General features: G+C 38.0%; 1 protein-coding gene across 1 annotated transcript in view; it reads left to right on the top strand.

Annotated features, from left to right (window-relative positions):
* The window catches only part of RNF180 (ring finger protein 180), a 76,166-nt gene that overhangs the window by 28,607 nt on the left and 20,534 nt on the right, over window positions 1–27,025 (top strand). Inside the window, 1 exon segment of the mRNA XM_050913529.1 lies at window positions 22,994–23,219. Within this exon segment, the coding sequence (XP_050769486.1) occupies window positions 22,994–23,219 (226 nt within the window).

Raw genomic sequence — 27,025 nt, 5'->3', positions numbered from 1 at the left:
AAGAGTAAAAGTGAGAAAACTTGTGGGTTGAGATAAAGACAGTTTAATAGGTAAAGCAAAAGCCGCGCATGCAAGCAAAGCAAAACAAGGAATTCATTCACCACTTCCCATCGGCAGGCAGGTGTTCAGCCATCTCCAGGAAAGCAGGGCTCCATCATATGTAACAGTTACCTAGGAAGACAAACACCATCACTCTGAACGTCCCCCCCCTTTCTTCTTATTCCCCCAGCTTTATATGCTGTTCATGACATCATATGGTATGGAATATCCCTTTCGTCAGTTGGGGTCAGCTGTCCCAGCTGTGTCACCTCCCAGCTTCTTGTGCACCCCCAGCCTACTCACTGGTGGGGTGGGGTGAGAGGCAGAAAAGGCCTCGACTCTATGTAAGGACTGCTCAGCAATAACAAAAACATTTCTATATTATCAACACTGTTTCCAGCACAAATCTGAAACGTAGCCTCATACTAGCTACTATGAAGAAAATTAACTTTATCCCACCCAAAACCAGCACATGTAGTGTGTAGTTCTTCTGTAGAAGTGATTTGTAGCATTTTCAATGAAAGCTTTAGGAGGTAGATTATCCTAGCATCTTTATTTGTTCCAGAGAGCTTCAGAAGTATTAGATGCTTTTCAGTGAGGGTAAACTCAATAATCCCTGCCTCAAGGGCATGCATTTTACTTTCAGTAATGATTCAGTGGAAGAGAACAGTCAACTAGAAGGGTGAAGGTCAGCTGAAGTAAAGAATAAAAACTGGAGAAATAAAATTAAATGCTCAACAACACCTTGCGTATGAAGAAGCACATGACCAACTGAATTTAGTTAACAAAATTAGAAATAAATAGTGTATTCTTTACTCACTGTGGCTGAAATAGGTGCTATGGAGACTAATGGTTAGACAGGTCAGGGAGGTTACAGGGGGAGTAAAAGTTTTTAGAGACTTGTACAAGAAAAAAGACATGCTATGGTGAGGCTAGAAACACTGACAGACATGGGGCTGTGAGATAAGATAGATTAGGTATGCTAATTCAAATTTAAATTTGATCTGATGCAAAACTAAGCATGTCATGTTTTCCAGGCAGAGGTTTTTCTTTGAGAATACCGAACACAGCGTAGGTACTTCATCTGGAGCACTAGGAATCCTGGAGTATTTCAAGGGATGGACATGATGAAAAACTTGAGTGAAATGGATTCTCCAACCATGCTGAAAAGGCACTGTGATTGTTGCATGTATAATCATTCTGGATCTGGCCTGGCCAGTGCTGAACTCATGTCTGATAAGCCTGTCTCGGGGAGCAAGCTGAATTCTGCAGGTGTTCCTGGGTTCCTTTGCTGTCCTCTCCAGCATCACAGGACAATTAGCATGAATGCATTGAGGGCTACATACAAGTTGATTCTATGGTTTGCACTGTCAAGAATGAGCATGATGCAGTACCATCTGAGAGCTTCTGTATGAATCAACCTGAATCCAGGCAGGGTCACTCAGGTATCTTCACCATACATTCCCATTTCTGGGTTCATCATGCGGAAGTATTTGAGCTAACATTACACAGAAGTGTCTCTGATGTACTAAATTTATTTCTTCACACCATATGAGAGTGGCTAGACTGCTCATTTATCTAACTGGCGCTGAAAGCTTAAGATCAGTTTTCATGTGATTCTGGATCTGTCCTATAAGACCTGCTAGATATAAATGACTGTGCAAAGAGCCAGTGTCTTTGCATTGATGACAGTTAACCACAACCCAAACAGACATCCCAGAAACAGATAGTTGCCCATGCAGAATGCAAGATTAGTACATATCAGAATGGCAGCAGACAGTGGCTAGTGATTTTTCACAAGATATTTCCAGTGTTACAGAAGGTTAAATTTCAAGAAGCAATTATATGTTTGCTTTGCAGGGCATTTGGGGTATTCTTGTTTTCTTACATGACCATCTTACGCAATTGCAAGAATTTTCTTTTATATATAAATGTGTATGTATACATGTAAGTATATGCCTAGTGCAAACCACAAGTCATCTATGACTTGAAAGATGGTAATCTTATGAAGTACTTTTCTCAGTTGGGCTAAAAGCTGCTGCATTGATTGTGGTACTATGGAGTAGTTTGAATTATTTAGTTTCATTTGGCAGGTAGAATAGTTTTTAATTGATTATGTTATAAAAGATGATATGTGCTTTCACAGAGCTGTTATCTGCATTTTAAAGATATTAATGAATATTTAATGTTGAATACGCATAAATTAGTATGCTCGAAAACAAAACATAATCTGAAACTAAAAATACATGCTTGACAAAAGGACAGTTCTGTGGAAACAGTTGTTTATAAAAATCAGAAGTACTTAAGAGGCTCTAGTTCAGGTAATAGATTTCAAGTTTTAAAAGATGAGTTGTTTGCTGGCTAACTTGCACATTGCTTTGGAGTAAGTAGTTCTGTTTGAAGCTTTAACTAATTGGCAAATAACCTTTGTCAAGGTGGGTAAAATGGGTTTAGACTTTACAGTAGCTATCTAGAAACGCAGTTTCTGTTGGTAACATACATTTGTCCTGCCATACTGAAAACTGAGCTTAAAACGAATATGCTCAAACCTGGGAGAGTAGAGGTAATTATTGTGTTCTCTGAAGACATTTCCTGTATTTTTGAGCAGAATATCTTGATGCTTTGTAAAAATTGTTCCAATTTTTAACTGAAATAAATTAGATTATAGTTGTTTTAAGAATCATGTTAGCCTTGGGATTCTGAAAAGAATTGTAGCTCTAGTACAAGGAACTGTATTAGATTGCCATATGGCAATTATAATGTGTACAGCTACACATTTTGTGAAATCAATAGTTGAGGGTTTTTTTCCATTATAAAGTTCAGGATCTTGACCTGTAATGTCATTTGATACGAGTGAAGAGCTAAATGGTGGTATCTGTTCTGTAAATGAGTGTAAGGAGAAAAATGAGATACCAGCATCTGTTTCAGGTTAGTGTGCGTACCTTTTAAACTTCTGGAAGGTTGTCCTTTTGAAATACAGACCTAGAGAAGTGTATCATTCAGATTGTCAGATTATGTTCTTTTCTTGTAAACACAGAAAATTAAATGTTCTTTTTGTGAAAAATAAGAGCAAAGTCATATGCTAAGGAAACCTTTTGTCAAAGGCAATGTATGAGGTCTTTTCTTTTCAAAGTATCATTCCTACCATGGCAGAGGTAGGAAAGATTTATTTTTTATACCATTGGATTTGAGTTTTTGTTTGTACTTCACTTAAGTACCTAGAAAGTCATCAAACATTGGAAATCTACCACACTTAGAGATGAGGTAGGCAGAATGTTTTGGCATTAATTTCTCAGATTCTGGGTTGACGGGTCATCTGTGCCCTCTCAGGAGTAACCTAATGACTAGATTTTGTGCCAGGAAGACATTTTTCACACAGGTTGAACTGGTGAATGCAGGTATCTTGTACAGACCTCTGGACAAGTTCATAGTTTCCTTCCCAATATTATCTGTCATTGATTTCCTTCCTCTTAGTTTGCTAGGTTGTAGTTTTTGCTTTTGCCTTTCGGTACAAATCTAAAACTTGTTTCAGGATGTTGGAATGGAGTTTAGGATCTGTGGCTGGGGAGAAGGCAGTCTGTGGACCTCCTGTCTTACTACTCACAATTTTAGAATACTGGGCTCAGTGATCCAAAGAGTCTTTTGGTCCTATTTTGTATAATTCTAAGATGTTTTAGCCACTGCAGATTGTATTTCCACCCTGCACTAGTTCAAATAGATCTAGGTCAGGCATTTAGACATACTGGGTACATATGTGATTGCTGAAAGAGGGGCCAAGGAGTCATTCTCTGACCTGAAGCCTGGTGGCCCTGGTCCTGTCACTCTGCTTAGAGCTCACTCCTCCCGGAGCATACTAGTTGTGTCCATCCTGCAAATCACTTAGCTCTGGGTCAGAGCCCCAGATGGTGCCCTGCAGTCTGAAGATGTAACGAGGTCTTGGATGTCTCCTTTGTCAGATCAAAGTGGCTGTATATGCTACAGCATACCAGTGTGGTGATTTTTACAGCATGAAACTATGAGTAGGTATTGCATGTCTAAGAGTATGGCCTGAGCATTTGGGATGATATTTGGGATGCAAAACCTGAAGTTGTGTAAAGGAAGATATGTCATTCTCCCCTTTCCCATATACCACATTTCCTCCTGCAAAAATAAATTTTTTTTGTTAACTATTCTTGATTGCTATCTGTTCCCCTACCTGTAAGCTAATTCTGGCATAATTAATATATGTATTCAGAATGCAGTGCTTCTAAGCACTTGTCACATCTGTAAGATACAATATCATTTTATAGAATCATAGAATGGTTTGGCTTGGCAGGTACCTTAAAGATCATCTAGTTCCAACTCCATGGCCAGGATACCTTCCACTAGATCAGGTTGCTCAAAGCCTCATCCAGCCTGGCCTTGAACACTTCCAGGGAGGGGGCATCCACAACCTCTCTGAGTAACCTGTTCCAGTGTCTCACCACCCTCACAGTAAGGAATTTCTTCCTAATACCTAATCTAACTCTACCCTCTTTCCATTTAAAACCATTACCCCTTGTCCTATCACTACACTCCCTGATAAAGAGTCCCTCCTCATCTTTCCTGTAGGCCCCCTTTAGGTACTGGAATGATGCTATAAGGTGTCCTCGGAGCCTTCTTTTCTCCAGGCTAAACAGCCCAGCTCTCTCAGCCTTTCCTCATAGGAGAGGTGCTCTAGCCCCCTGATCATCTTCATGGCCCTCCTCTGGAGGACCAAGTAGATCCATGTCTTTCTTATGCTGGGGGCCCTAGAGCTGAAGACGGTACTCCAAGTGGGGTCTCATGAGAGTGGAGCAGAGGGGGAGAATCACCTCCCTCGAACTGCTGGCCACACTTCTTTTGATGCAGCCCAGGATACAGTTGGCTTTCTGGGCTGCAGGCACACATTGCTGGCTCATTCAGTTTTTCATCCACCAGTATCCCCAAGTCCTTCTCCACAGGACTGCTCTCAATCCGCTCATCACCCAGCCTGTATCCGTGTTTGGGATTGCCCCAGCCTTGCACTTGGCCTTGTTGAACTTCATGAGGTTCACGTGGGCCCAACTCTCTAGCCTGTCAAGGTCACTCTGGATGGCATCCCTTCCCTCAGGCGCGTCAGCCACACCACTCAGCTTGGTGTCATCTGCAAACTTGCTGAGGGTGCACTCAATCCCACTGTCCATGTCCCTGACAAAGATGTTAAAAAATAATACTGTTCCCAATATGGACCCCTGAGGGACCCCACTCATCACTGGTCTCCACCCACACATTGAGCTGTTGACTGCAACTCTTTGAGTGCAACCATCCAGACAATTCCTTATCCACCAAGTGGTCCATCTGTCAAATCCGTGTCTCTCAATTTTAGACACAAGGATGTTGTGTGGGACAGGATCAAATGCCTTGACCTTTTTAGAACTGGTAATAACTTAGAAGTAATATTTTGATTTTGCAAATTAAACTAATTTTACATTTTTCAATTAACTTTCTTAGATGCTGTCTAATCTTTTCAAAAGCGAATGTGAATGTTGTCTGTTGGCATCGTTATGCTGGCATTTTATATTGATTATATAAAGTCTTATCTAGTAAGCTTGTATATTTTGAAATGGGAGCACACATTGTATAAAGTGAGATGTTATATGGACTTCATTTTTGTTCAGCAAACTAATAGTTGACACATAGTTTCAACTACTCTGAATATTATTTTAGAAATACTTGGAAATAATAAAGCATTCTTTATACTCAGGAGTTAACACATGCTGCTTTCTACCACTTACAAAAATTACATTTGTAGTATATATAGTATGTCATTTCAGTCTGCCTTTTCCTGAATGTGGAAGTACAGTTTAACTCTGTAGTTTTCTACTGCAGCTCTGCAAATATTGTGCAAAAGAACAGTTTTCACAATTTCTTGCCGTTTTAAAGGTGAATGATTATGCTTATGAGATACTGAATTAAGAACAACATTTAGGGGGGCTTATGATGACATTTTGTATAAAAATCATAGGAGTAAGATCTAACTGGATTTTATTACATTTTAGTATCGGTTTGGGCTTCTTGCAAGGTCTTTTAAATTAGATTTTAAAGTGCTTAATATGAAGTGGTGTCTTCGGGCATTTAAAAAATAGCTGTTGAAACTCAAAGTTTACATACAGTAATGTAAGGAGCAGTGTGAATGCACTGTGATTGCAGGCTGAAGAACTATTAAAAAGTTGTGTGCATCATTTACTTTAGTACACAGAGCAAAATTTCTAATGTTTTCTTATATTCTTTAATTATATAATTATACTCCACAATTATGCAACAGGTGACTTGGTTTTTTGTTTGATTTCTTTTTTAAAGAAAATTATTTTGTGATCTGTATGCCTCTTTATTCCTGACAAGATAGTCTTTGGAAGAATAATTAAATGCTTATTTAGTAATATCTGCTCAGTACCTTCAGGGCTGTGGTGGGCTGATCCCAGCCAGCAGCCAAACACCCACCCAGCGTCACGCTCATTCCTCTCACCTGCAGGGTTGGGGGGAAATAGAAGGAAGGCGAGAAGACTCATGGATCAAGATAGTGACAGTTTAATAGGGAAAGTAAAAGCTGTGTGCGCAAGCAAAGCAAAAAGAGGAATTTATTCACTCCTTCCTATCAGCAAGCAGATGTCCAGCTGCTTCCTGGGAAGCAGGCCTCAGCACACGTAATGGTTGCTTACACAGAGAAATGTCATAATGACAAACATCCCACCTTCCTCCTCATCTCCCTGAGGATTTATTTCTGAGTGTGACATCCTGTGGTATGGGTCAGCTGTCTTGGCTATATCCACTCCCAACCTGAAGCCCAGCCCCAGCCTACTTGCAGTGGCGGGGAGAAAGGAAGCATTGACACTGTGCAAGCACTGTTCAGCAACAGCCAAAACACTGGTATGTTACCAGCACTGGTTTGGCCACAAATACAAAGCACAGCCACATATGGGCTGCCATGAAGAAATCTTGTTTCTGTCCTTGGTAGTTGTTTTTTGACGCACCTTTGTGCTTTTCTCTGTACTTTCTTCCCAGCAGCATTTCCAGTTCCCAGCTGAGTCTGTTTTGTTGCCATTTCATACCCCGTGTATCCACTAAATGATCTGTGATTAAGTGACTAAAGTTGACAGTGATGGACTTCAGAGCTAAGACTGCACTCAGGCTTAAGAAGGGCAGAGTTTGCATCACTGAGTTTTTCTTTCAGGTTGTCTCCACCAGTTAAATTTTATTACTTTTGAAGGTTTATCTGCAGAATGAGGGCTAAGAACTTCTTTTTAGTAACAAAATGTGGGGTGCTAGAGGATTTGAATTTGTCGTGAGCACTCTTAAGTATTTGTGCTGGTCGTACCCTTCACAAAGGCTTTATGTCGGATCTTCTGCTTGAGGGCTTTAGCTTGCGACCTTTAAGACCCAAAATAAAGTCCTAGCCTCCCATTGAATGCACTGTGAAAGCCATAAAATGAGAAGTATGTAGCCTAACAAGTTTTATTCTTTTTAAGATAGGCAGGTCTCTGAACAATATAAAAGTGAGCTTTGTTGCTCCAACCATGCCCTGCTTTTGCCTGAAGAACTGACATAAATAATACATCTGAAAATCATCACAGTTTATCAGCTACAAACTTAAATTAAGGAGGCAACCAACCCAGCACAGTCAAACTAAATGGCATTGGTTCGCTTTGTGTGCTTCACTGTATTGTGTCTTTTGTCTTTGCCTGTTATGTTTCCTCATTAGAAAAGACTTTTTCTGTTCTGCTAAACTAGGACATAGGATGCTGCCCACATTAAGGAAATTAAAATTAGTAGCTAACATCGGAAAGTTTCCAAGACCTCACTTGAGAGTCCTGAATTATGTGGGATGCTCTTGTGCAAGATCTGTCCTCTGCTGAAGTCTAGTAAGATTATTTTGATAGTTTCTCCTTTTTTTCCCCTACTGTTTTACTAGATACAAAGTAGGTAGTGTCCTTTTTTACTTTCAGTATAGATAATTAAAAATAAAACAATCTTTAACTAACATGTTAATAGTAGTGGGCAGTATTAGAAATCTATTGAATTTTTCAAAAAGGGGATATGTATTCTGATATCAAACTAGAATACAGTGCTTTGCCATGGAAATAATTTGTTCATTTCACATCAGAGCAATGAGCCTGTAATAAGCCTTTCTGATGTTCCTTTTTTCTTTGTGTATATTTTGAACTGTTCTTCACATGAAAACATTGTAAACTGTGTGTTCCAGTTTTGTTTATATTTCTAGAAATTTCCAACTCTTTTATACCTTCTTAGTGTCAGTCTTGCAAGGACTTTCAGGCTGTCAGCAGTGAAATTTTTGAAATGCCTTGTCTACTAATGATGAATTGGTTTGTATGTTGGGTACCATAGTCAGATCTGAGTATTTATTTTGTCATATATCTAAGTTGGGTCAAATGCGTGAAGTATAGGGCAGTGTATTCACTTCTGTAAATCCAAATATCTTGAGACTTTTAATGAATGTATATGGCGGTTTTGCCGCATGAGCAGTTAAGCTTTTTAGATAAGGTGTACCAGTGCTAAGTTAAATTCAAAAGCTTGAGATCCATTTTAGATATTAAAAGATGATCATGTTTAAGGGTTTTTTTCTGGACTACTTTTTGAAAAATTTTAACCCTTAAACAAGAATCTTGCCTGCATCTAAGGATCACAAATAATATTTTATGGTAACATTGCTTTTGTTGAGAGATAAATAACTGCTAAGACTTACTCTGTGCCTCCATTTATATCATAAAATTAGTAGCTACAACCTCTACATTTATAAATATAGTTTTTTTGTGTAGTAGTTCTAAATGAATGCATGCTATACTGCTGTAATAAACTCCTACTAGCCTGCTTAGTCTTCTTATCTAATGCTGCAGAACAAAATCCTAGACCTGTCCAGGTGATTTTAATGGGACATCGGTTTCACCTATTGTTTACCAAAGTGCCAAAATTACTGGGGCTTTAAAATGCATTGTTATAATTGCAGAAGATTTTGTGCATTTTATAAATTTGTACTTGCTCTTTGGTGGAGTTAAATTGCTTTGTTTCCTGTAGTCTCATCCTATATTGTATTCCAGTTTTTCAATAAAAGAAATCAATTCTGTCCTATTAACCTTTTTCCTTCATATCCACTTGGGTCTTGAAAGATAGGGCCCAGCAAGCTTTTGGAATTAGTGAAGAATCCCAATGGACATTGTCTCTGCTTCTTAACTGTGAAAATGTTCATAAGTAACATGGCTTTGAAGTGGATTCTTCCTATAAGAGGTTGTCCTAACATCTTAGTATGATTTTTTTGATTGACGCTAAAAAGTACTGTTTGACTGAAGCAGTATATTCCCAGTAAATTCAGTAACAAAAAACCCAGTGTGAAGCTTATTCCATTATTCCAAGTATACTTTTTTTTTTAACTTAGTCTTTATTTGGCTGCTGGTTCTGTTTGACTAGTGAATTCTCCGGGTACTGGCTAATTGGTTAATTGAATATCAAAATTATTTGCTTTCATTATCTGTCTTTATATGTTCAATGTTGCAGCCAGAAGTATGAGCATTGTTTTCAAATTCTATTTATTATTATTTTGTATCAGCTGTATTTTCTTGGAGTGCTAAAATTATGTTTGAGCATTTCCTTCTTATTCTTTCTTTAGCAGTTTCAACTATCCAGACACTACAGCTGTACTTGACAATTTGTTGTTTTCTTTATTCTTAATTAGAAAATTGTGTTCTCTGTATGTTCTAGTTGACCATAGTTTTCTGTAACTCTTAGGGAGGTCAGTAAGTAAAATGGGATCCCCTGAACACTCTTGTAAAGGACCTTTGAGAAGACTGACCTAGCCAATCTGAATGATAGCTTCAGCAAAAGCTGATGAAGATTTCTAGGACAATTTAATTAGCTATAGAGATTGTCACTATTTCAGGACTGGATTTGTCCATAGAGGTTTTTCTAACCTTTTCACAGGTGGTCTTTTATTACTCACTGTCATTTACAAAGTATTTTTGTTCTTTTTGTAAGGAAGCTTTATCATTTTAATTATTTGTGCAAGTAAGCAAAATGGGAAGGAAGAAAGTTAGTTGGAGCTCTATTTGGAGATGAACATAGATGAAATGTATTTGCCACATAAAATTACCAAGAAATTGGAACTCTTCAGTTATAACAGAATGTGTTAGAGTAGCTTCAGTTTCTCGAGAGGATGTGATTAAAATACTGTAATGAAGTTTCTGTTACAGCATAATCAAGTCACAAAGTTTGAAGCACATTTTCTTCTTACAAAAACATTTTATCAAAAGAATAATTTGTAGGTGAAAATGAGAACACAAAGAGCATTTCTGTACAGATCCCTTCATTAATGAAATATATTGCTGTTTTATATTTTGCTAATAATGGAAAGATAAATTCCAGGTTAGTGTGCAGTAGGAACGTAAATGTTACAAGAAAGACACAAAATACACCTGAATGAAGAACATCCATGGTAGCAGAATCGTAACTTACTACTACGCTCATTTTCTCAAAAATAAAGAAACATTTGTTTCCACTGGCCTACACTTCTAATCAGAATGTGGATTAATTTTGTTAGAGCAAGAAGTCTAATTCATCTCCACCCTCCCACCAAAAAAGTAATCTTTTTTTTGTTGAGCATTGCAACAGCAGTGCTCCATGCTGGCCCTTCCCCTGACTTGTCTTTGCGTCTCACATCCCCTCTGAAGAGACATGGGAGCCTGTCTTGAGGCAGGTCCCTAGTCCTATACTCTCTGAGTCACAGAAGACAAATTCTGTTCAGTCGACATCAGCTTGTAGCAGTGAATCTTGTTAAGAGTGAAACTGTAAGTTACAAACAATGGATCACAGCTTACTAACTGGCCTTCCTCTGGAAGATTGTTGTCCAGGATGTTCCAAGCAAGGAGGAGTCTAATTTTACCTCCTAAATATCGCCTGTATCAGAGTACCCTGAAATGCTGAGCAGAAGACAGGTTTTGTTATTTCCTCATCTGGCTCATTCTTTGCAAAACTTTTTCTGGTACTTCTACGTCATCTACAGGGCTATATTCCCTTTACACAAAGACAAGAGAAATTTTGAATTAAATTCCTGTGCAAATGTAGTCAAGTGCTTGTTTCCTTTGCTAATAAAATTTCATCAGCAATGCAAGTAGAAAAGAAAATCTAGCATTGCTGTTCTTTTGATTTTTTTTTAATCCAAAGTCTGGTCTCATAGCAATGTGTTGTTTAAACAGAAACTTACAGCATAATAATTAGCAGAGTAGCATGTGTATCGTAAATAAAACTGTATAAAAACTTTTGCGAGTTAAAGAGGTGCCACATATCATGCTTAGCCCACTGCTAACAGGTGAAGAGATTTCTGTACAAGAGAAGGGGACAGCTGGCAGGGCTTGATAAAAGATCTTGTCATCAGTCTGCTTCTTAAAATTCAGAAAGCTTCAATTTGTGGACCGTCTAGACCCTTTGTAAGGTTTAATTTTTAAACAAGTTATTGCGAAGGAAATGGTGTTTGAGAAGTGATGGTCAAGGGTAAATGGTCTGGGATTTTTTTTATCCATATGATCTCTCTTACACAGTTACCAATTTCTTTGAAGTTGCTTTTTTTTTGCTACTGATCCTATTTATAGTCAGTTACAGACTTCAGCACGGTAATTCTTAAATCTTTCTGTTGGTGAGTACGTTGCACCAACATTAATGTTTGCATCCTACTTTTTTAATCCGTGCAGAAAAATGTGAAATAGCAGGTGTTCAGCTTGATTTTTCTATTTCAGCATCCTGTCGTTCCAAAAAAAAAAGCTTTAAAGTCTCTGATGGGGGGGGAGGATTTTCATATTTGGTTTCTGAGAAGCTCTGTGAGAGACTTCACTAGAAGGAAAATCTGCAGTATTAAACTATAGCAGAGAGAAAAAATTGAAGTCGTCAGAGGTCGTTATTCAGACCCCTCAAGGCTTTTGTAGTAAGGCTCACGAGAAATGTTGCCACCCTAAAATTCAAAATGGCTTTATCATCTTCATAAATAACTTCTGGGGAAAATGAAGTAGGATGCAATATGCTGCATATACAACACAAAAAATTCATGGCTTGCATAAAATAGTCTGAATGTTGTAATACCTGTTCAGGGAATGTAGTTTGCTCTGTATGAAAGGAAATATTTATGGAAGTGTATATGAAATTACTAATTATTACAGAAACATGCATGTGTGCATACAAGATTTTTGACTTATACTGAGAAATAAAAAATAAGCAATAATTCCTGCTCTGTTTATCAGACAGAAGATTTGGATAACAGCAGCTTAAATCAAGTATCTGAAAAGAGGATTTATTTAGCTATCAGTATACTGACAGCTGACCCCTTTGAAGCCATCCATGTTCAGCACTTTCAGACTGAGGCATCTAATGGTTACATTTGAGGAAAACAAGCTTTGGCACAGTTTGGATGACTTTGGATATGACTGAATAAAATACCAAGGAAAGAAGGTAGTGCTTATTGCTGACAGCTGCCATCACAGAACCATAATTTATGATAAAATTTCTGATAAATTTTCTGATAAAATATCATAAAGAATAAGAGTTGAGGAGAGATTAGTTAATCAAATTAAGCATCTAGGTATTATTTGTCAGAAAAACAACATATGGAACAGTTGGATTGCATTTTGTTAATCCAGATCCACCTGGATTTTTTTTTAAACATTGCAGGATCAAATTTCAATGTCACTCTCCAAAGGCTGCATGAAAAGAAGAAATAAAAGGGACTTTTTTTTTTCTATTGCTACATGAAGACATCTGAAACACTTTCATATTTTGGTGGTTTATTGTTTTAATTTTGCATTACAACGTCTACTAGAGATGCATTACAAACTGGAATGACTGAGTCAGAGTAACTATGTAATCAAAATGGAGAAAAAGATCTTGCTTGTTGTTGCTGATGACTCCCAGAGTCTTAACTTTAAATCATTTTTTCTTTTCAAAGTGTCATTTACAACTTAGAGAAAATCTCCAGAAAGGCAATACAAGTTCTGTAGGAAATTAAACAGATTTGGACTTATTGCAAATTTGTAGTAATGGGAAATCTACCATCATTTTCCTGATTTTTTGAAGTAAAAACATATATTTATGTATTTCAGTGATTTGTTTGTTTGCTTTTTAAGGAAAAATTGTATATGATTTTTTCAGGTCATCCCGGAACAGCATAAGAAGTGAATTCAAAGATTCGATTCTGATTAAGTTAGGATTATTCAGCAGTGATCTTACTAGGTATAAAAAATTAAGCAACAGTGATGAAATCTGATTACCTTTCCCCTAAGTTTCTCAGATACATTCTTCTTTGAAACCCTTTACTTGTCTTTATTTTCCTTCAGTGTAAGTGAATGTTGTACTTTAAACACTGTTTAGAGATGGAGTCTATTTATGTAATCAATAATTAAAATGAGTTTAAGAAACTCAGCCAAGATGCTTTAAATAGGTGGCCTGATTGTTCCGAGCAAGATGATCACCCAGTTGCTCCATCCAGATAAGGAAAATTCTGAAAACTGGGACAATCATTTAATTGTCTAAATATAGTTTTAGGTTCCTAATTTTAGGGTGACTTATTTTAAAGCAATTCATCTCACTAGGTGAATCCTTCTTTTACTGTAATATGTCACAAACTATGCCTCAATTGTGGAAACAGAGGGTACTTGCAGATTCATAAATCTAGGGTGTCCTGTTTGTCTCTTGATTTTGAGGTGAGAGGTGGGCATGTCCCAGCCCAATGAAAAGGATACTGTGGGCACCCAGCCCAGACGGAAGGGTGTTGCATTCCACAGGTGCCCAGCTGAAGGGTCAGTGTTGGGCATACCATAATGTGCATCCAGGTGAATACAGATAGAGGCACAGTTAATTTGTCTGGGTTAAATACCTCTTGTGAGTCATAGTTCTGATGGTTCTTACCTAAATTCTCTTCTATCTGATGAATAAAAGGCAAGAACTTTCTCACTTCTGCCCCAGCCTGTGTTGGATATCTGTGTTATTATTGTATTAATAAAATTTGAGTGATCATGTAGCCACCCAATTAATGACTGAAAGGAAGGTCATGCTTACGTAATACTACTAAGGAATTTGTGCAAGATTTATTTAAAGACATTTTTGAAAAAGCCTGTGATGAGACCTAAGTTCAGCAAACCCATCTTTCTGTCCAAAACAGTAGTAAGTCTTCTAGAACCATATCTAGCAGCCAGAAGCTCTGTGTAACTCTCATTGTGTTGATCTTTTGATAACTGTTAGCAGACAAATCTATGCAGTTGCTGTAGGCTGTATGAGCAGAGAGAACTGTAACTTGGAGCTGGCAAATCCCAGGAACAATGAGGCTTTGGTAGGAAACTTAAAATCTGTAGATTGATGTTGTTATTTATAAAGCTGTGTTCCAGAAGTAGAGATACACTGAGTTATAAACAGTTTGTAAACGCTGTTCAGAACAGGAGTGGACCTCCATCTCTGACCAGCACTCTTCCCATGTTGTCTACTCCACTTTCTTCTGTGTAGTGCTGGGGAAGAGACTTATTTTAATGATAAGAGTAGGTGTTCTGCACAAAAAGGCCTTTTGTATGCTATCTGTTAACTCAGACTGTGTCATGCATCACTGTAATTTGCTTTAGATTTATGCTGAATGACAAGAAGAATTTCAGATGCGTTGTTTGATATACTATGACTATATTTATGCAAAGCTGCCAAAATACAGCATCACTGTTCCAGACATTCTTTTACAGACATTTTATTTTGAGTATTTTGCCTAACAGAGTAATAGCATATACATTCACGCAAAGCCTAGAAGTAGAGTGGAAAAATAAATGCATACAATTGTCTGTTATTTCAGTGCTGCAAGTCTCTTTGTTAAAATTAAAAGGTAAGCTATTTTAACAGGTATAACATTAACATTTCAACAGAAATATTTTATTAATTCTCTAGCTCTTTATGTATGTGAATTGACAGGACTGTCTTTTTACCATGTGCCAGAACAACTACTAGGTTGTACTAGAGAGCAGTTGTACTCTCATTGTACTAGAGAGGAGGACTCTTCAGATGTAGATAGCAACAGCTTTGATCTAACTAACAGAAGGCAATCTTTGTACTTGCAGCTTGTTTACTTCTTCAGGACTATAATTTAACCTTCCAGTCCAAATATGTCTGTAAACCTCAGCAGTATATTTAGCACATGTGTTACTGCCAGTTCTACATCGTTTCAGTTTCCAAAACGCAAAGGAGATCTGTAATACCAAAAGGAGGAACAATACTCTCCTTTTTTTTCCCTACAACTTCTGTAAAAAAAGAAGTTGGAAAAAAAGAAAATGTTTTCTCTGCGTGGAATTCACACCTGAAGGGCCGACACAACATTTTATCTGTTATTTAGGCATTGTATCAAGGCTCTAGGAGGTTCATAGACATTTTTGCAGGCCTCTGCAAATTAGTTTTCCTCCTCTTTGTTTGAAAGACTGGTTACAATAAAGATACATGATTATTAATATTTGCTTTATTGTTAGGTGTAGTGACATTAATAGCTGTGCCTGGATGCTCTACTCTGCATATTTATTTTTGGCGTAAAGCTTCATTTGCCAGCTTAGCTATAACGTTCACATCATTCTCTTAAATGCCTGAATAAATAATGTGTGTGTTCTATTAAATGCAAAATCAAAATATGCACAGCCTTGTTAGCACCTTTGATCTTTCCTCCGAACTGTCTCTTCTTGCACCTGAACAAAAGAAAGCAGTACTAGTGCCAGCTCACACATTAGGGTTCGTAACTAATAAGTATCATTTGCTCTCTATAAGCATCTCATCTTCAGGCTATTGGCTCACTGTTTTACCCTCTAATATCTTTTCTGTACACTATCCAATTTTTCCACATGTATTTTAATTTGTGGCTAACAGACTTGGACCTTCTAATGACTCACCAGTGATTTGTTCAGAAGCAGTCACCTAGTCAAGTCCAAACAGCACTGTGCAGGACTTCACGAGCTTATCATAGCTGAGTAGATTGGCAACAGTACAAAGTCACAGTAGGCAAGTAGAAGAAGTTTTAATGCATATTAGAGAAAATAAATTCAGCTAACCAGACAAGTTGTGATGAGTTGCACTCGTGAAGTGCTCAGATGCTAAATAATGGACTGGATAAGTATCTTAGGCAGGAGTATGATAAACTCATGGAGTTATTAAATTATAATATTATTAATGTAATATTAAAATATTACAAACAGACCTGGCTCTGTTTGTAGCACGGGTAATGTCTGGATACAGTAAACATCAAAAACCTGATACTTAATTTTCTCAACTATGGCCTATGCATAATAATTCAGTAAACTTTAACTAGATAAGAAACTTACCTTGCCTGTGTTGTTCACTATGAGATCATTCAGGATTAAGAAAAGATTGTAGTAGTATTATTGTAGCCATCATTACCTAAAGATAGAAACAGTTCGAGATTGAGAGAGAGAAGTTAGTATGTGTACATATATTTGATTAAACAAATCAGATAAAGCATATTTGATTAGGCAAACTGCTAGAGTGTGGAAAAGACAAAGTTTGGAGTGTCAAAAAGTCTTTTCAGGTCTGAAAAGCAGTAGCCCTCATGAATAAACATGACCTTAGAACAACCTTTGATAACTCAAATAGAGAGGCAAAGGGAATTAGAGTGTTAAGGAGCGTATCTTCTCTGAGAAGCAGGAAGATAGGAATTTATTTTCTCTGGAACATGGAAGAGGCTAACTAGAGGTTAGAGTGCAAATATCTGTTGAGAATATTCTGATTTTCACTTTCATTGCTTATTCTATTCATTTATTGTTGCCTCTTTAGAGCCCCATATACAAAAAGTATAGGTGTCCTATCAGTAGTTGCCTTAGAAGCCTTGGTCTGCAAAGCACTTAATCACACAAGATGAACAACTCCACTGCCTAAAGCTACTTCTAAATCATACAGAATAAAAAAAAAAAATACATTGTTAGCCTTAAACAAAAGTTCTCTAGAAAAAGAATAAAGAAACATGTCCTTCACTTGTTTCCCCTTGAGCAATTTATCCAACCCAAATGCAGCAGATAGGGTCTGAACGGAGGACGTGGCAGTAGGTAGCTCCAGGGAACTGCTTAGGCTGCTTTGCTCTGCTTTGAAATTTTTGGCTTGTCTTTGGATTTTTCTGAAATGTTGTATAGGGAGAAATTTAGAGTGCAGGGAGTTCAGACTGAATTATTGATTTGTACAGATATTTAAGCCATAGGCATTGGCACCTCTGCCCTACTATGATTTATATGTTTCAAACATAGATTTGCCAGATACCTGAAAAGATGCCCTTTTGCATTCATCATACCAGTCAACCAAAACAGTGCTCAAAGGCTTACAAACCCTGGTAGACCTTATGGCCTAATTTGGAAGAACTTTTGCTAGTTTAGGTAGTAAATATTTTTGGTAGGCTTTTCCTGCATTTTAAAATTGGACTTGAATTTGTTTTCTGAGTTTGCTTTTGAAACTCCATAAAAAGTCACCAATTTAGTCTGCAGAAATTAGGCTAGATAAATTCTGTTCAAAGCAACAAAGCACCTGCAGACTTTCCCATAGTGATGGCACTCATTTCAGTCTCTCCACTCAATCTAGCTGTCAATTTTTATGAAATTTTCAGGAAACCAGTATACCTGAGGTCACAACCCTTGTGCCAGATTTGGCTACAATTGACTAACGGGTTCAAAAGCTGTTGTGGGAAGACCTGACAGATGGATAAGCTGCATTTCTGTTAGAAATCAGGCTAAACCCACTGATTATTTTTTTCCAGCAGCAACCAAGAACTATTTATTTCTTTTTGATCCACTTCTGTACAAAAGAGGATCTATATTCATTCTTTCAAACTTTTTCAGACCTGGGGCGTATGATTGTGATTATATAGTATAACTGAAGGCTTAAAGTCTATTTTAGAGCTGCAAATCGTTGTAGATTTATTTGTGTACAGCTTACGAATAGTGTGGAACAGATTACCGAGAGGCAGCTTCCAAGAGGACAAAGGCGAATATGCATGCTGTGCTCTTTCAAAATGTGGGGTATGTGAATGTGCAGCAAATCAGGTCTTCCTCCTGGTTTGTAAGGATGAAAATGTGGCTTCCTGATCCTCCCACCCCACTGTTCCCCGTTTGAGGTACTGTTTGAGGTATTGTTAATGTAAGAGAACAGCGAAGGAGTTGCCTCCACAGAGACTACAGTTTTATCCACCTTTACATTAGGCATACAAGGACAGAAAGAATTTTTTTCCTCTCCTAACCAGTCTATGTAACATCTAATGGAATATGTATTCTGATCACCACATATGTCAATATCTTTTAGTAAGGAATTACTGAACAAGATTATCATTGTCCAGTGGAGCATGTAGTCACAAGTGCAGTCTGGAATGGGATCGCCACAGTTTTATGGCAAGGATGAATAACCTTTCTCATTTTAAGAGAACTTTTGGATGTATTTGGTGGGCCAAACACTAATAATGCATCTGTCTTGTTTCCCCAGTATCTGTTCCACAGGGCTCTCCATCACTCTTACACAATTTTCTGCACCATCTTGTGCTATTTAATGCCCAGCCATTTCACAGTGCACATTACTACTCAGGCCGGCATCTCACACTGCTAGGTGTTTCTCTAGTCATCCATACTGCACAGCACTGTGCTGCTTAGCACATCCCATCCCAGAGTATACAGATTATTTCTCATTCTTAGTACCACAACACTGCAAAGCACTCCCCTGAAAATGGCATGTCCATGCTGAAAGGCTTATCCCTGACTCTGCTTTTACACTAATTTCATTTAGATGGGGAAAGAGAGTCCGTGGCATTCTTCTATTTTAACTCTTGGTTAGTAGAAGAATGTAGCCCTATGAGGCATTTAGATTCTTCTGCTGCTGTCATTTCAGGGCAATTTATTGTCACAATTGTTATGCACTAATAGTAAGTCAACTACGAATTAACTTGGAGTTGTGTTTGCATTGACAAAGCATACACAGGTATCGTTAGGCTTTCATTCTTCTGTTTAAAAAGTGAAATATATGGAAAACTTTCTCTAATGTTTACTGAACTTCAAGGCCTTTTAAAAAATTCCACCTTTGATCATTAGTCTTTGCTAGGTTAATATTTCTATGAAATACAGTTTTATGTATTTTTTCCAAGTTTTATTTCAGGTAGTTATCTTTGCAAGATAATCATGTGAAGTATAGAACTGGTTTTTTTCTTAGTCATTGTTCCCTTTAACTGTGGACATTTTTGAGCTTACAAAGCATTCTAAATTGGTCAGTTTAAAATGAAGGGGTTTGCAAGGTTTTTTTCATAGTTTGGCATCTTGAGGCAAATGTTGTATGTGTTTTATTTAGTTTTATCACTGTTCTGATCATACTCCCAGATTTTACTCTGAACCTCCTTTTACTGGTAGCATACATACAGAATCTTTTCTTCTTGGTGTCTACGTCAACTAGTTTTAGTTCACATGATTACAGGTAAATCTTACATTAAATATCATGTTATTCACTGGTGCATGTGTTCTCTCTGAATGTGGGACTGAATCAAATACTTTCATGTAGTCCAGCTGAACTATGTTAGACTCCTTGTTAGTTAACATTCTTTATAGGCTTTTCAAGCAGAAGTTGATCCTCTGTTACTCTCCTTTTTTTTTTTTTTTTTTTTGTTAACATCCTTCTGCTGTCCAAGCAGTGAAATATTAGGGGTTACCATGAGATGATACAGTCAGTATTAGCAGTTCCCATGTGACTTGGGTAGATGGAAACTTTTGAAGGCTCTTACCTTTCTTTCATTTCTTAGGAGTAATAGTTTTGCCTTCAAGGTTTTCCTGTTAGTATTTGGCAATCTTTTACTCCCATCACTGTCCTTGATACCTACATGGACTTTCTCAATTTTGTCTGTACCATAATTCTGCAAGAACAACATTCTGGTTTATGTTTGTAAAGCTCTCAAACACTGAAGCTCTGGCTCTAGTTGGAACTAGAGCACTGCTCTAATATAAGCACTGCTTAATTGCAAATGAAAAATAATGCCTGCTTAAATTATTGTGCATTAGCTTCTTGCATAAGGAAGTTGCTCTGATTTTAGCTTTACGGTACTAAATGATGACGTGTGCCTAGATAGGTCTTTTGAGAAGGGGCGCAAAGCTGTAGAAAAGACAGCTCTTCCTCTGATCCACTAAGCAAATTACTCTTAACTGGAGTCTAGTTTGCACATTAGAATAATTTTAATCTTCTTTCTAATTGCAATTGGCTCTGAGATTCTCCTGTCTGTGCATCTTACCATGATGATACCAACCTATCTCAGAACCAACCATTACCCTTGAGTCCTCAGCCATTTTGCCTCTAGCTTCCTCATTTACTTAACTGGCTCATGCAAGTTGTTTAACTTGCAGCCAATGAGACAGGCAGCTCCTCCATACACATTGTATATTTCCTTTCCAATCAGTGCTCATCAAAATCAGCAAAAGCTTGCTTCCCATTCCCCCCCCCCCCCCATGTTTTCGTTTTGTGCTAGCTTTTAATTATTATTTTGTCCTTACATAGACTCATAGGATCACAGAATCATTTAGGTTGGAAAAGACCTTTAAGATCATTGAGTCAAACAGTTAACCTAACACTGCCAAGTCCACGTGGCTGTGTTGGAGGGGGTTGTTATTGTCACAATGTATTAGTATTTCCTAATTTCTGCTGAAGTCATCTCTGTCATGTATTAAGCTCAGACTACTTTCCTCACTTTCTGTGCCAAACTATTTTCCACTTTTTGTCAAAGAAATGGTATTATGAGGCTTCCTTCATTCTAAAATTACCTAGCTGTAATCAACTCTCAATTACCTTTTGCCATTCTGTTCTGGTGCGGGTTGTCTGTGCTGTGAGTGTAGAGACAGTCTGGGTTAAACAGTGTTATTGATTAGTTGTAATACAGTGCTGCTCTAACACTCTTTCCTACAGCATGGGGCTAGAAGTAATAGTCCCAGTTGTTACTGTCTGGGACTAGCTTCTATAGGTGCTAGAGAAGCTAGATCCTAGTCCCAGCCAGACCTACACTGGCTGCTTGTGAGTACAGCCTAGTTGCCTCTGCAGTAAATTTCAGTACACACTGAAGTTTTCTGGGCCCATGTCAAGTCTGGTATGCAGAAGATCAAGCTGGAGTAATAAGTGCTGAGGTAAGTGCTACAAAAGCCACACAGTTATTGATGCTTAGGGTTGCACAAGAGCTTACTGTTTGGACACAGTGCTAAACCCAAACTGTCTCCATGCGTTTGTGTCACAGCAGGCCAGAATTTTTAAGCCCTCTTGGCACCTGGTATCCTGGAAAGTGCGATGCGAAGGCTGAGCCGGACTGGCAGGACGAGTGCTTATCCAGAACTGATAAATTCTGGGTAAATACTTCTGCTCTGTATTTTTAAATGCATTCTACAGTACTCATACTATTAGGGCTTATTCATTATTTGCAGTGTTCAGTATCCCAGGTAGAAGAGAACTGACTATAATGAGAGACAACAGATATCAACCCCAGGAAGACGGACATGTAATCATCTCTGAAACAGATCTAGAGACTCCCATCTCTACAGTAGGCACAAAATAACAATTGTCATTAATATTTGGTATACCAGTATCAAACAGTGGTTATCTGCCATGGCCTATGAGTGTGGCCTGTGTAATAAGCTAGTGGGTATGCAAATCAGATGCAAATCAAGCAGCTGCTCTAGCACAAAGTAGTATTTAGTGGGTAGAAATGCATCAACAGGTGTGCTTAATGTCAATAATAGGTGTCTGGAAGGACTCACAGGACTAGCGTTGCAGGACTAGCAAAGAGGTAGGTACAGAGAAGTGGTTGAGCAAGGGGCATGAGGGTACTATGTATGGATACTGGAGCTAGCAAGAAGTCACTGATACTACAAGGTAGCTTAGAATTAAGACACTTAAACAGAGATCATTAGGCAAGGATTGGGAGTTTAGAACAAGGGACATGAGACAAGAGTTTTGATACTCAGCAGTGTCTGACACCCTCCTCTGTCTTGGTTCTTTCCTGGTGGGTCTCTTGGATATCGGGCTATGTTGAGTTCTGTTAACTGTGAAACAGAGGATGGATAGAGGAGCTAGAGCAAAGTCAATGTCTCTTGTGTGGCTCCCATAGAGATAAAAAAAAAGTATTTTTTTCTTTAAGCCAAAAACCCTGGATGCCATTAGTATAAGATCTTCAGATTACATAGAAAGGTTTAGTCATCTTACAGAGCAAAGCAAAAACCTGGCAATATGCACAAGTTGTTACACTCATACGGCATGTACACCATTTGGGAAGTCCAACTACGTCTCCCTACAAATATATCAATGCAAGGAAATTTGGACCGTATGTGCTAGCAAAAACAAGCAGTTACCAAAGATGTTAGGGGTTCCTAGACTTTCTCCCCTAAGGTTTAGATTCTGCATTGTAGTAATGAAGTTGTGGCTTGTTTCAAACTGTGAGTCATTATTCTTGCTGAAACGTGTGCTTCACAAATTACCTTTCAAAGGCAGAACAATCCACAGTTTATTTTTAGAGAATATTGTTTTGTTTTGCCTTTCTTGGCAAAGTAACCAGGTATTTTGGTAATAAAGTTACAAATAAATCGTTAAAATTAATTTTAAAAGATGAAATCTGATCATACTACAGTTTTACTCAGCCTTTTTGGTTTTTTTATTTCCTTCTTTTACTGTCTTATATGATTTTTGTTCTCCTTTCCCACAGAGTGCTTGTTCTGTCATTCCTGTCTTATCAGTATGTTTCATCATCTCGTTAAAAGTAACCTGTATTAAAAATTAAGAATATCACCAGTGTGTACTAACTTCTTAAGCATTATTTAAAGTCACCTTCCTGCCAATTCGTTTATCCAAAATAGTTATGAGCTGAGCTGTGAAAAGATGTTTCTTTTTCTTTTTATTCTTCTTCTTCTTGCAGACTGCAAATGATAACCTGCATACAGACGATGAGCATGAACTCAGAGGAGATAAAGAAAGCTATCTCTGTGCAGTGTGCCTGGATGTTTATTTCAATCCTTACATGTGCTATCCATGCCACCACATCTTTTGTGAACCTTGCTTAAGGATGCTTGCCAAAGACAATCCCGCCAGCACTCCATGTCCACTGTGTCGCACTACAATTGCCAGAGTCTTTTTCCAGACAGGTATAAAAATGGAAGTTTTTACAATACAGAAGAATATTTGTAGCTTTCCTTCCTGTATTTCTGGTCTGAATAAATATGTAGTTAAAAGTATAGTAAAACCCTGCTAACCAAATATAGCCATAAAAAGAAGAAGGAAAGAAAAATAGTATGCAATGGGCCACATCCAAAATGCATGCAGAGCAAAATTTGGTGATGTTAATCCACTGTGAGGTTTTCTTTACATTTAACTCTTCCTAGGACTATTCCACGCAGGCTTTCTTCAGTGGCAAGAAAGTATTCTGGATAAATATTTTAAAACTTTTTGATTTTTGCAGTGAGGTTCTGGTATTTTGCATTTCTTTGGTTTCCTCTTGCTAAATAATCACAGACTCCAAACATAAGACACATTTGCTCAAAATATCCTACCAGAATAGCATTTTTAAAATTACTAACTTAATGACACACACACAAAAAATGCTCTTTTCTTGGTTTTATGGCTTTAATTTAGATACAAGTGAAAATAAAGGCTGGCAGAACTACAGAATCCTCCTAACTAATCTTGTTTTTATATTCTCCCTTCTGGGCCTCTTACACCCTCATGTCTAGTGTTCCTGACTTTTAGCAGTAGGAAAACATGGTGGGTAAGGGGTGTTTGATGTCAGAACGGGTACAGGGATAGAAGAGAGTAAATGGTGCTGTAGATGGGATACCTGGAACAGCATAAGTCAGTCTTTCATGCCTGGAGCTTAAAAAGGTAAATTCAAGCACCATGGATAAAATTGCACTATGATATCTGGAGCTAGGCCCTTTACAGCACTTAAAACTGTGCATAGACAGGTCACAAAGTAATGGAAATGACTCAGCCATGCAGGAGTGTTTGTTTATTTTTGCATATTGCAGAGATCTTGAAGCGATCCTCTTTAAACTGGGAGAGCGCTGTGATGATGACAGGTTGGGGATGCAGATTAAAGTATGATTGCCCAGCTTCTATTTCTGGTTGTGCACAGACTCTTCCTCTGCACAGGCACAACTTTGTATCATTTGATGGCAGACCAGTTTGAGGAACTGACTGGGCTAAGTAAGAACTCATTTGGGTAGGAAGGAGGCATTTTTCAGGCAAACTAATTGCCCCTGGGTGGTTCACTGGGGAGCTGCTGGTGGCCAGGGGTAGGGACTGACTATGTCAGCACTGCAGCAGAGAAAATGGATGGAAAGCTGCAGCCTGAGCACTCTCAGTACCCTGCCTGGCTCGTGTATAGAGGTTTCAAGCTGTTCTCATTTCGTTTGCTTAATGTTTGATGCTCCTTTGGATTTGATGTACACATGAAGTGTGTTTCACCAATAGAGAATTACTTTTAGTTGTTTAGGGCTATTTAGATTTTAGAAAAGCCATTTAACAGATTTGCTGCAGTAAAATACTACTGGGAGAACACAAGGAGAAAATATAGATGCTTGCTAAAATCTATTTGCAAAACTTTTCAACACATTTAAAGTACTGTCATTTAAGTGAAATATTACCAGGATTATTTATAGCCTTTGAGTACTTAATATACAATGTGTAAAAATACCTGATGCGAGGGAATGAAGAAGAGGGAGCCGGATTCTTCTCAGTGGTGCCCACTGACAGGACAAAAGGCAGTGGGCACAAATTGAAACACATGAAATTCCATCTGAACACAAGAAAACACTTTTTTCCTGTGGGGGTGGTCAAACAGGTTGCCCAGAGAGGCTGTGGCGTTTCCATCTGTGGAGATACTCAAAACCCAACCAGACACGCTCCTGGGCAACCTGTAGCTGACCCTGCTTGAGCAGGGTGGGTTGGACTAGTTGATCTTAAGACATCCCTTCCAACTTAATGCATTCTGTGAAAATATTAAAAGGTATGTAGGTTTTTTGAGGAAAAGGATTTGTGTGGCTGAAGTGTAAATACAGTGTCATAAATATGTAAATAGAGAGTGTACTAGCAATAGAGACCCATAACAGCATGAGATGTGTTTAGTATTAACAACTTCAGATGAGAGAAATCCATATGGCCTTACAGCAGCTATTTGTATATTGCTATTCAGTATATAGCAATATATGCCTGACTTAGCAATATATTTGAAAATAGATACACTAAATTTACTTTGTTTTATTATACATATATTATGAAAAATATTTTCTAATTTCCCAGTGCATAACATATTGAGCAGCTTTTAAATCAATCAAGAAATATTGATGATGATATCATATCCTTAGAGAAATTAGTAAAATCAACACATTAAGGAACATGGGTGGTGCCAGACCAATGTAAAGAGTAGTAAATAATTTTTTTACTCTGATTTATTAAGCCTTTTAAAAGTTATGCTAAAGTCACTGTTGGTATAGGTTTGTGCAGCCAACAAGGCAAAGTTGCTAGCATTCTTTACATATTTCTCTAATGCCACAGTTAGGATGTGTTATTTCTCTCACTAATTTATTCTGGATACTTTTGCAGCTTTCCTTTTGTATAACTGCATTTTATTTTACGAGGATATCTCAAAAAGAAAACGTTTAAGGATATATTCAGAAGTTCGCTTTTTAGCTTGTACAGTTTTGCAAAGTGAACATAACTGCAACAGAAGGATGCATGTAACATGTCAAAAAAAGATGAAGGCCAAGAGGTCAATTATCCACCAATTATGAAGAAAAAGAGTGCTTAACCCAGAGCTACAAAGCCAGATGTGACCCACAAGGATACATCCTCTGGCCTGTTGCCTTGATCAAGTGAGCCTTTTCCACAGGGTCCCTTGAGAGTGAATTCCAGTCCAGACAGGTTGCTCTGATGGTGTCCACCATGCATTCCCATCTTTCTTAAAGGCTTTCTTAAAAGCCCTTCTCCCATCAGGATAAACTCACATCTGGTTAGATGGTAGCGTGCCCAGGGTACACCTAAGACAACAGCTTTTGATCTGATTGCAGCAACCCACTTCAAGTAACTGTCTTTTAAATGCCTCTCCTATCAAGGGAAGGAGTGAGCCAGGGATTGGCTTCTATGCTTCCATTCATACACAGTTTAATTTATGTTAAGTGTTCCCAAGAAGGGCCAGATCTGGCACTCATGTACAATAAATCCACCACTTTGGTGAAACACAGATTCAGTGCAGTGGTTGTGCATGGCACGTCCAGGCACGTGTCAGGGAAAGGGTCACATACATACAGAAAGACAGGTGGCCTGGCCAGCCTGAAAGGATCTTCCATTAAAAGCCTAACCAAGCAACCTTCTAAAAGCCACTAAGGGTTGTCACCACTGCCTTTTCTGAAAAAGAGGAATTAGATGCCTCACCAGAGGTTTCAGTGTTTACATTTGGACAATAAAGTTGAAAGAACTGAGTCGATTTTTGTGGCCTGTAGAAGGAAACTAAAATATTCTCTGTTGATGCTGTGAGAGGCAAGCAGAGTCTAATCAGAGGCTATTTCTCTGAATCCAAATAGTGCTTAATCCAAATATGTTCAGTAGCATATAAAGCTCTTAGATAAAAATTAAAAACCGCTAGTGAAAAATACACAGTTCGTTCCTTTTACATTTAGGAGAGAAAATGGCCTCTTTCCCTTCAGTGACAGAGGTTTATGGGTGCAGTAGCGCTGTTCTCACATAATGAGATAGAAGGATTTGGAGATCTCTGTACTCTGCATGTGTTGTGTAGCCTCATTCCACCTGCATTCTGACATGGTGAAATACAGGATAATTTTTAGAATAAGACTAGCATATTTTTTTTTTGCTTCACATCTGTTAATGCCTTGCTCTTACATAGGAAAAGCTACTGTAACCAAAGGGCATTTGGAATTTTTTCTTCTTTCTGGAGCCT

This window comes from Gymnogyps californianus, chromosome Z (assembly GCF_018139145.2).
Source record: "Gymnogyps californianus isolate 813 chromosome Z, ASM1813914v2, whole genome shotgun sequence".
NCBI lineage: Eukaryota > Metazoa > Chordata > Aves > Accipitriformes > Cathartidae > Gymnogyps > Gymnogyps californianus.
The sequence above is the reverse complement of the archived record's forward strand: the minus strand, read 5'-3'. Positions and strand labels throughout refer to the sequence as shown.